At 41.0% G+C, this 11,110-nt stretch overlaps 1 protein-coding gene across 8 annotated transcripts; it reads left to right on the top strand.

The window, feature by feature from the left end:
- Positions 1–3,015: 3,015 nt before the first annotated feature.
- blk (BLK proto-oncogene, Src family tyrosine kinase) lies at positions 3,016–10,178 on the top strand. Of its 8 annotated transcripts, none has more exons than XM_084030165.1 (14): positions 3,016–3,328; positions 4,410–4,488; positions 4,609–4,705; positions 4,823–4,850; positions 5,261–5,354; positions 5,440–5,538; positions 5,656–5,759; positions 5,839–5,988; positions 6,386–6,538; positions 6,634–6,813; positions 7,467–7,543; positions 8,364–8,514; positions 9,282–9,413; positions 9,500–10,178. In XM_084030165.1, the coding sequence occupies exons 3-14, from the start codon at positions 4,610–4,612 to the stop codon at positions 9,700–9,702; spliced, it is 1,467 nt and encodes a 488-aa protein (XP_083886291.1). In that variant the 5' UTR covers positions 3,016–3,328; positions 4,410–4,488; position 4,609; the 3' UTR covers positions 9,703–10,178. The 8 variants fall into 8 exon arrangements, with proteins under 8 accessions (XP_083886291.1, XP_083886289.1, XP_083886290.1 ...); XM_084030163.1 differs by having other exon boundaries at positions 3,016–3,295; positions 4,579–4,705; XM_084030164.1 differs by having other exon boundaries at positions 3,016–3,295.
- Positions 10,179–11,110: the final 932 nt, after the last annotated feature.

An 11,110-nucleotide genomic window follows, 5' to 3' on the forward strand; every position in this document is an offset into this window, starting at 1 on the left:
TCAAGTGCCTCTCTATTTGTTTAGTGCAGTAACACAGTAAGAAAGTGAATTTCTAAATCAACAGGATCATGTAAACTGCTTTATCAGCAGGCTCATGATGCTGGCTGACCACATTCATGTGAGTAGGGTCATGTGACATAACTGAGAGACATTTTTAACGTTTCTAAACGAAATACAATGACATTGTTTCTCTAATCAACATTTACCATAACCACTTTCATATAAATGCTGCACTACAGTTTGTGCTGTTGAGATGAAACCAATGCTCAAATCTTCTGGAAAAGCACAGAATCTTTTTTTTTTTTTTTTTAAGGAAGCACCTGCTTGCTGGCACAGAGTTATTTCCATGCTAAACACTGAAGGAGTGAGGAACGTCATCCGGAGCACAATAATAAGGGGCTTTCCCGCAGCCATGTTTACCTCAGAGTAACTTGCCTCTGGAACAGCTGCACAGACTCGCCCCCAAATGCAGATGTGTCTGGTCAACCAACAGCGAAAATGTAGTTTGGAGTACTTAAAACATCATAGTAATGGGTCGTTTCAATTATCGTGTATGCGTAATAGAATAAATGCATTTTGAATTAAATCTGTATGCACATGCACTAAAATGCCTTTAAATATGCAGGAAGCACCGCCATCAAACCCACAAATAAAGACACAATGCAGTTTCGCCATGTGTGCTTGATGACCGTGCTGAAAAAAAACAAAAAAAAAACCGATAGGAAACGCGAAGCTCTCAGAAAACCTCATGAAGGTCCCAGAGGAACGGCAGAAGTGCCTGTTGAATGCATGGGGGAGTTCAATTGTTCCCTGTTTATTGACAATCACTTTGTCTTTTTTAAGTCGAATGCAGGAGCGAGACCTTCTCTCACTCCATGTGTGACAGGGGATAGAAATGGTTCCCACACAGGCAGGAAGTCAAAGAGGGGCCTCTTGTGATGTAGAGGGGGATCAAAATTGAGTGTGTTGATTCATGCGTGCGTGTGTGTGTGTGTGTGTGTGTGTGTGTGTGTGTGTGTGTGTGTGTGTGAGAGAGAGTTAATCAAAGCTTTGACAAACACTGACTAAGCACCCAGTGTGCAGTAAATATTTCACTTCATAACCTGTTTTTTATCTGTGGAATGTCCAGTCTGAGCACACGCTCCAACACAAAAACCTACCGCACGCCCTTTAAGCACACGTAGAGGCATTTTTCAGTCACACGCAGTGCACACTCACATCAACGACGGGAACCCAAGCACCCGTTGGCAGCGCGTTCGCTTTTGGCCGAGGGCCGCGTCGAGTAAAGGAGACCCACGCTCCCTTTCTTTCCCACCGTTGTTCAGGTTATCCTGTGGGGCCACTTATGACCCTTTCTGCAGGCAGGATGCAATGTCTGGGGACCCCAACAGGGCCGCGCACAAGCATCCGCCAAGCCCTGGGAAGAAAACAAGGGCTGATGGAAAACCAGAAGAAGGGAGCGCGAAGAGAAACGGCTGTTAGTAACCAGGACACACTCAATAACACTCACCATGCACCTGCAGCCTGTGTGTGTGTGTGTTAGTATGTGTGTGTGTGTGTGCAGTGAGGTTGTTCCTTCAGTCCCCACACACAGCACAGGTGGTCCAAACAAAAAGCTGTGAAGTGTTGCCCAGAGAGTAATATCCCCACGTTGCGTGTTGTATAAAGCCCCCCATAGGAAACAAACACTTCCGGTGCTGGAAGATTTATTGTTCCCCACACTTACAGGTCACAACATACTCTGAATGATACCTTCCTCACAAGCTTCTTTGATTCCTCCTTAATAACGTCTAATAGTCATTTAACATGCAAGCCAGAAACAAAAGGGGCCATAATTACCTCTAGATAACTCAAGGACATATTGTTTTGTGTTTATAGTTCCCATTGCTGAAGAAGAGGGGTGAATTCCCTGTTTGGCGCATTGTGTGGTGAGAAAAGGAAAGACCTGGTTAACTGTGCTGTATGGTGTGAAAACCCAACGCATTGTTGTACTTTGATAGATTGACCGCACATCAGCTTGTGATTTTTTTTTCTCTCCCCCCAATGTCACAGACGTTGCATCTGTATTCACATCCGCACACCGTCCGCAGCACCAGATACAGATACACAAGTATTACGCAATAGAAAGCCCCGAAGTTCAACCCTCTGTTGAAGCATTTCCATGTGGGAGGTCAGTGTTAGGGTTATGTATTAATAGACATGTCATGCATTTAGAGAAGAGCTGGAACAGTGGAGCGGCTGGACAGTCAGGGTTTAAAACAAGACTATCTACGCCCTCTAGTGTTCATACTGGGGAACATCCAACAACTAGACAAAAATGCAGTATGGTAAACTGACATATAATCTGTTTTTTTTTTATTATTGCAAATATGTTTTTATTTTCCTTGTCTTTCTGTAATGCATTTTAATTTTGCCTTTATTTTCTATTTTTTTCACTTTATTGTATGACATGTTATGATGTGAAGCACTTTGAGTCTGACTCGTGTATGAAATGTGCTATACAAATAAAGTTGCCTTGCCATAATGCATAATGTGTGAATTTGAAATCAGCACATCGAATTTGAGAACTTTTTTCAATTCATCGTTCATTTTTCACAGAAAAGTAATCACCAAAAAATAACGGAAATACAAATTAGGGCACACACAGTAGGGTGAGTGGATCTATATATATATATATATATATATATATATATATTCATAGACCATCTAAAAAAGATGAACTGTAAAAGATAAATGGCTTTATACCACGAGAGGAACTGAGAAGTATGTCTTGGAAACTTTCTGTTTTATTTATAGTGTGCATCACTCAACCACAACTACTGTATACCGATGCAGACACATGCAGAACAAGCCACTTTCCTACTTCAGATCTGGTTTGATGCAGACATTAAAAATAAATCTATATATATCAGATATATTAGTATTCATCCTCTTCAAGATCAAATGAAGAAGTGAAGTTCAACCAGCAGGCGAGGTGATCTTTGTGCCGTTTCGTTAGACAATCTGCTGCCGAGGCAAGGGAAGGAATTATGGGACCAAAATAAATAGACAAACTGCTATCTGCTACGGTAAACTCAGTGTAGTCCCTGAGGGGAGGCCGTGGTCTTCACTGAGAGAGAGAGAGAGAAAAAGAAAAGAAAGAAGTGAGCGAGCAGAAAGAGAGAGAGAGAGACTCTCAGACACAGAAGGAGCAAGTGAGAGTGACACTGACATGCAGTTGGTTTTCAAGAAGGAAATTGAAGACATTTGGCATCTGGAGTACATTTGAAGACACAAGCAGGGAGACGAGTTCAAGGTATTTATCTGCTGTATGTGAACCGGAGTGCAGGTGAGGACCAATCACACCGTAGTGTCAATTACAGAATTAAAAAGAGTCAATTTAGTAAAATGTATAATGTTTAAAATGGAAGAACATGGAGAAAACAGAGGTAGGCCGTAAAGTCACGTAGTTAATGATCGTCATAAGAGACAATTTACAGTTATTTGATGACAAAAAAATGTTTAATGACGCAGATAACAAATTAAATTATGAAATTACACATAAAAACACATTTATACTTAAAAAAAATACAATTCCGTGTATGTGTGTGATAAAAGCTTGCTGGAATTATTCATGTGGTATGAAAAGGTCGCAAATGTCACTGAATATAAAGCTGGTTTTCATTTACATAAAGAATAATTTAAATTTAATTTTAATACATTTTATTAGGTGCCTTTCAGGACAGCGTACAGAGAATAAAAACAACCGATAAAATACAAAACAAACAATAGGTTAGAATTGAGAGTTATAATTTGGATGGTTAAGATAGGACAGTTAAAATTAGACATAAATCTCATAAAGCTACACGTAAATATAAATAAAAGTTTGTGACTTGCACTCGTGATATCACCTCCAAAGTTTTTATTACACCACATTGGATATTTTTTGAGGGATTGAAGCTCTATGAATTTTTTACATGTATTTTTACAGCTTTATTAATATTTATTCAATATCCCTGTTACAGTGCTGACACAAACATGCTGACGTTGAAAACCATTCAATGAACACCAACAGGGACACAAATAATGTGCGACTACGAGGCCAAGACTCCATTGTTATTAAAATAAAATTTCACATAAATGATGAACATGAATAAATTCACATTATTCAGCTGAAGTCGGCTCAAAGAACTATTCCTCGAATTATTTGGTTTAGAGAAAATGAAAATAAAAACAAACATGAGACTTTCACAGTTATTTACAGCACTTTGTATTTCCCTCTTTTAAACTTTGAAGTGTCAATATGGGTGTTTCCTAATCTGGGTATGCAAAACGCTGCTGTGTAATGATGAAAACACATTTTCCACTTCTAATGAGAAGCAATTTAAGGGCACTTGTGAACAGAATATAAAGGTTATTTCCTTTAACAGCGGGGGGGGCATGAAGTCACAGAGAGGGCCCTGCAGCGGGAGGACGGGAGAGTAGAGAGCTTCAGTAAAGCTTCATCAGGTACAAATGAACCATCTATTTCATCCTGTCAAATGAACTGGCATTACGCTACATTGTCCTGCACTAATTCTGGTTGATAGTGTGCTGTAGGAGTGAAGCAGGCTGTACTTCTACATGCAGGATGGGCTGCGCCTGCAGTGGTCAGAAACGGGTAAAAGATGACGAGATCTACAAAGGAAAACACAACTCTCAGGGCTCCAACTCAAAGCATCCTACAGTAAGTCCGGAAAAAAGGTTTACTTACATGAAACAAGTGTAACGCATAGTTATTTAGTGATTTATTGATTTGCTGCACATTCTGTATATTAAATGTGTATTTTTTTGTGTTCTTTAGGCGCAGAGTGGAAACACCCATTTGGATGGTAATCACTGAACACATGCAGATACTAAATAGCAGGCCTGTACACAGCCGACTGGGCAGAGAGACATTGAGTGAGAGGAGGCTGCATTTAGTGATTGAAATCTCGGTCGTATTTCCTCTCTTCTCCTCTGGCTCTTTTTTGTCACTTTTCATGCTGCAGATGCGTACGATTTAAAAAGAAAATGAAGCTGAACATATGCTTGTGCTCTATTCTGCCACGTTATCTCTTATGTCCAGAACAGCAGCCAAAACAAAAAGTTAAAAATTGAACTAACATAACGAAGGTCTATAAACCAGAACATTGTAAATCTCTGAATACGAGAAGTCCTGTTGATCCATGCTGACCTGCTAGTTTGCTCTATTATTTTTCAGCTCACTTCTTTCTAATGTTTAACTTTGCTTTGTCTTTAGACGACACCGTGTTTGTGGCACTACATGACTTCACGACAACCAACGACAGTGATCTGCCTTTCAAAAAGGGAGACAAACTCAAGGTTTTACAAGAGTAAGCGACCTCATCCTACAGTCCCAACTTCGGTTATTGCTTCTAACCTGAAGTAAAGTAAAGCATCTGCCATGTGTGCTTGTAGAAATGGAGAATGGTGGGTAGCTTTATCTTTGGTGACGGGACAGGAGGGCTTCATACCATGTAATTACATAGCCAGAGCAGACACACTGGATGTGGAAAAGTAAGCGACATTTCACACATATGCATGGCAGATCAGATTTTATGGGCCGTTAAATACGTTTGGATGTGGTCTTAATTCGCCTGCATGAAGCGTGTTTTGTGGTTCTCTCTTCGGCAGATGGTTTTTCAGTGACCTGAGCAGGAGGGAGAGTGAACGACTGCTTTTAGCCCCCGGAAACAAACCGGGGGCCTTTCTAGTTCGAGAGAGTGAGACCTGTAAAGGTAACAATCAGTCTATTCTTGTGATCAAATCAGGACTTTCACTGGCGCATTCTCAAACGTGGATATGTCCGATTTCCAGGGTCCTTCTCGCTGTCGGTCCGAGACCATGCACCAGAACAGGGAGATGTGGTAAAACACTACAAGATCCGCTCTCTGGACAACGGTGGCTACTACATCTCCCCCTCCAACACGTTCCCATCCTTAGAGGAACTGGTTAAGTACTACACCCGTGAGTAATAAACCGTGTTCTTCACTTTCGCCATCATTTATAACGAGAAGCAGACCTGCCTGTAGGTTTCGGAATGTCGCCTTATCAGGAATTTGTAAAAAACGTCACATCTTGATTAGGTTCTCAGCTGTAAATTACCAGACAACTGCGTTGACTTTGGCTTGAAGGGGGAAGTTGGGGCCTTGTGATGCGTTGTGCGTTTCCTGTGTGAGAGAAGCGATACTCTGTGACTAAACCACAAGATAAGAAGGCCCAAATCTCTAGAATGGCTGCCGGTGCTCAGCGACTCATGAGGAAGGAGTACACCCAAACACGCATTTAAGATTATCCATGGGAACAAGAGCAAATTTAGCACAACAGAGAAAGTACATCAGCATGTTTCACGTTTTGGGTGCAGGCACGGCAGACGGGTTGTGTCAGCGGCTGCATACTCCGTGTAAGGCCAAGGAACCCGACCAGCCGTGGGCGCACGACGAATGGGAGATTCCCAGAGAGACCCTGAAAATGGTGAAGAAGCTCGGAGCCGGGCAGTTTGGAGAAGTGTGGATGGGTGAGAGAGAAAGCTGACGACTCATCGGCTACAGTTTGTAACCCATAGGTCGATGAGAGCACAGCGTGTTACGTTGAGTGTGTTTGCCCCTGCAGGTTATTATAAGAACACCCAGAAGGTTGCTATTAAGACCTTGAAGGAGGGGACGATGGCGCCCGAGGCCTTCCTGCAGGAGGCCAACCTGATGAAGCGGCTGCAGCATGAGCGGCTGGTGCGCCTCCACGCCGTGGTCACGATGCAGCCCATTCTCATCGTCACCGAGTTCATGGTCAATGGTAAGACGGGGTCTCTGCAATTAGGGCTGATCAAATATGCCTCCAATACACGATGATGGATGATAGAAAACAGAGAAAAGTAGAACAATTCCAACATTTGAGAAGCCGGAACCAGAGAATATATTTTTTTGCTTCTATGCTTGAAAAATGACAAACTATCCATCATCATAATAGTTGCAGTTGTGTCAATCAACCAATTGATATTTGATTCAATTGATTAATTGTTGCAGCTTTTACACTAAAGCAACGAAACACATGCATGTGGGGTCGCTACAATAAAATGCAAAAAAATCATGCAAGATGTGTCAGAGTTGATTTAATTTTAATTACATTTTTGAGTCCACAGCATGAGGTGTGCTTGTTGCAGAGAGAACAATCTATAAACTATAGTTTAGTCAATTTAATATTGAAAGGCTTCACAAATATAATATTTATTGCAGGGTTTATTATTGATTTGTTTATGTTGGGAGGGCGTTTGCATTAATTAAATTAAATTGCAGCAGCATCGCATGCATGTGGTCGCTTCCGGTATTTAAGACGCCGCATGTCTTTCTGTGGAACCCGTTTGATTGAAAGAACAATAATATTTATTTGAAAATGTTATCCATAAATAGGAATTCATGGTGATGATTCTATACTTTTCTCACTTGCAGGATGTCTTCTGGACTTTCTGAAATCAGACGAAGGAAAAAAGCTAAAGCTGAATAAGCTGATAGACATGTCAGCGCAGGTGGGAAACTTAAGATCACTGTGAATTTGCAAAAATACATTCTTGTATGTGTGACTTTTTCATCACACTGCTAACACACACTTCTCAATACAATGAAAGCGTTTTCTTAGAAAATGTTATAAATAGAAGAAGCATGTTTTCACTTTGCCTGCGGCTGTTTTTGCACTTTATTTCGTTTACTGCTGTTTCATGACACAAAATTAGTATTTATTTCACAAGAATTTTGCATCCTCTGACAAAACCACTATCCTTCTCGCTGACCTCAAAGCCTTTTCATACACACATCTCCCCTGTATCGCTTTGAGCGTCTCTAACACTACGGAGCTTTGACGCCAGCTATGATGCAAACACGTGGAAACCGTCAGCAGCGGCTGTGTGGTTTGTGTGGTGCTTTCGTCTGGCTTGAAGGCCGCGCCCTGCGTCAATTATTAACATCCGGACAGGAAATGGTGCTATTTTTCCATTTACAGTGAGCTCCCTCACAACTTAAAAAAGCATTTTGACTTCCTGAGAGTTGGCACATCCTGTTAAACCCACTTTACTGCCATTATCACACACAGAAACTTGCTGTAGCTGCACAATAACATGTGTTCAACTGAGAGGACTGTACACGCTGGACAATCAAACACATGCAGTATGAGTATTGTACAAAATCTCCATTTATTCTAAGGGTTGTGGGCTGTAAATCAAATATATTTCAAGTCGTCTTATCTAAGAATAAATCGTGACTTCATCACCATCATTTCCTGACATATGATCTGCCAATTTCCATAAAAAGCTTTCTTTTCCCTTCATTCCTCTCCTCTTCCCGATACGACAGATAGCTGAAGGCATGGCGTACATCGAGAAGAAGAACTACATCCACCGAGATGTGCGTGCAGCCAACATCCTGGTCAGCGACACGCTGCACTGCAAGATCGCTGACTTTGGCCTGGCCAGGATCATCGAGTCAGAATACACAGCTCAAGAAGGTGCAGTATGTGCAGTCTTTCCCCACAATCATCAGTTTAAACTCCCAATGCAGCGTTCACCCCCTAAAATGTAAGCAGATCCCAAAACGAATGATTTAAGTTATTAGGATCACACTGTATTTAGTGAGGTGCATGTTAATTTGTACTTTTTTGTCCTATCCAAGGACGTAAAGGTCTAAATAACATTAAAATACATTGACGATTTCGTCCAAACTCTCCCGAATAAACAGCTAAAAAGCTAATTTTATTGGAAGTGCCTTATTTATTGTTAAATAAACAATATGGAAGAGCGTAAGGCATAGATGTGAAGTACTGAAACGTTTTTTCAATGTTTTTTTTCTGAACTACTGCCTGAAAAAAGTCCAAAATACTGCAAAAATCCCAACCAGTCAACATGTGTAACTTTTTACTTTAAAAAATACTGGAGACCTCAGTGTCCTCAACGCTGGCTGTGCCCCTGAATGCATCATTCCAATCTTTGAGTTAGATTCACATAATCTCAGTTATTATTCTTAGTCTTATCCATTGAACAAAATACCCAAAATCCCCTGAATCCCTTGCCATCATTGCCAGAAAATGGACAATACAACCAGAGAGATAAGACTTCCGCCTCTGTTTAAATGTTGCGTTGCTTGAATCAGATCTCTATCACCGCAGGGTAAATGTCTTCATATCGCCCCACACGCATTCATACACCTACGTATTCTCTACAGGCAGTAACACAATTTCCTTTGCTTTTTTTTCTCCACCCTCTTTCTGACAACTAGGTGCTAAATTCCCCATCAAATGGACGGCCCCGGAAGCCATCAATTTTGGCACATTCAGCATCAAATCGGACGTGTGGTCCTTTGGGATCCTCCTCACAGAGATAGTCACCTATGGAAGGATACCCTACCCGGGTACGAGGAGTGAATCATACTTCACAATATTATGATGACTTAAGATATACCAACATCTCTGCTTGCACTCTCTTTTTCTGAATCAGGGATGACTAACCCGGAGGTGATCAGAAGCCTGGACCTGTCGTACAGGATGCCGTGTCCAGAGAACTGCCCCGAGGAACTCTATGACATTATGCAAATGTGCTGGAGGGAGAGGCCCGAGGACCGGCCCACTTTTGAATTTCTGCAGAACACTCTCAACGACTTCTTTATTGCCACGGAGGGACAATACGAGATGCAGCCGTGATTAAAAAGAGGTTTCCTGTTGATAACCCGAAGACAGCAAAATGTCCTAAAGACACACGTGAGAGGATGAGGACCATGCAAACATCATTTTTATAACTGTTACAATTATTCATATTATAACATTTCAAATGGATATTTTACACCTGAGTGAATGTAATTGATGGCTCCCATTCTAATTAGGACTGATATACCAAGGTATGGAATATGCACATTCAACTACAGAACATGCATGATGTAAAAAAAAAAGGCCTTCGGACCTGAGGAAGTCGGCACAGGTAAAGGTGCAGATCACACATTTGCATGGTACAGAAAGGAGCAGCCTGAGATTACATGCACAACTATGCACTTTTTAAAAAAAAGATCCTTCGGGCATTCAGCGGACATGTAAAATAAATGAAAAGGGCTTTCTAAAGAGAATTTATAGTATTTTTACATACAAATTTACATTTTTTGTGTAAATAAAAATAAGTATTTGGACCTTGTTCTTGTATTTCCTTCCACTTCATAAGCATTTCCAATCAGGCTCTGTGAATGAAGCTCTTCATGTCCCACACAAACATAATAATCACTTTTGCAGAAAAAAAGTGAACGTCTGGGATTTTAATTTTAGTAAAACATTTTTTAGGAAAAAGCAAGTGAAGAGCGTCAACAACTCAAAGGTAAAACACAAACCTCACGACAAGTTTGAGTGCGAGTCGAGAGTTGCCAACAGGAAGTCTTTAAAAGCAACGGACTAGACTAAATTACAGTGGTTTTCATCCTCTACAGCTAAACCATCCGTCGTGGGCCCAGACAGCATCTTGGAGATAAGCGATAAGTGGAACGGCCGCAGTAGCCAGGGGTTAAACCCTGCCACTTCCTGAATGGACAGGAAACAGGAAGTGTGTGTCAGCATTCCTTAAATGCCGAACAGCTAGAACACACTCACATGCCACATTTTTTGAGTTTTTCACATTTTTATGTTTAAAAACATCCAAATCCAAACTTCTACTGTGTATCTGTTAATCCTTTAAGCTGTGAGGTAGAGAGAGCGATATATATATATATAGAGAGAGAGAAAGAGAGAGAGAGAGAGAGAGAGAGAGAGAGAGAGAGAGAGAGAGAGAGAGAGAGAGAGAGAGAGAGAGAGAGACTTATCTAATATAATATCTACTGCAAACTTTTTTATTCACCAACTCTCATAAATCACACACGAGATGCACCATCACATTTGTATTCTACTGTAGGATATTACAACGTTGACTACTTGTTATGACGGAGTGACTTCATATTTATGTACCACTGGCCAGCTTTCCTGTTGTATCATCAAAACAGTCTGTAACACTGATTGGAGAGGTTTTCATATGAATGAGCTCACAGCTTTTAAAAAGATGTATATATCAACTTTGGAGGCTTTCCAACTGACACAA

Source organism: Eutrigla gurnardus (genome assembly GCF_963514095.1).
Source record: "Eutrigla gurnardus genome assembly, chromosome: 16".
Classification (NCBI taxonomy): Eukaryota; Metazoa; Chordata; class Actinopteri; order Perciformes; family Triglidae; genus Eutrigla; species Eutrigla gurnardus.

Coding starts and splice junctions, on each gene's coding strand:
- blk (XM_084030165.1), top strand. CDS start 4,610: ATGGGCTGCGCCTGCAGTGGTCAGAAACGGGTAAAAGATGACGAGATC. Junction 4,706..4,822: donor CCAACTCAAAGCATCCTACA/GTAAGTCCGGAA, acceptor TGTGTTCTTTAG/GCGCAGAGTGGAAACACCCA. Junction 4,851..5,260: donor TGGAAACACCCATTTGGATG/GTAATCACTGAA, acceptor CTTTGTCTTTAG/ACGACACCGTGTTTGTGGCA.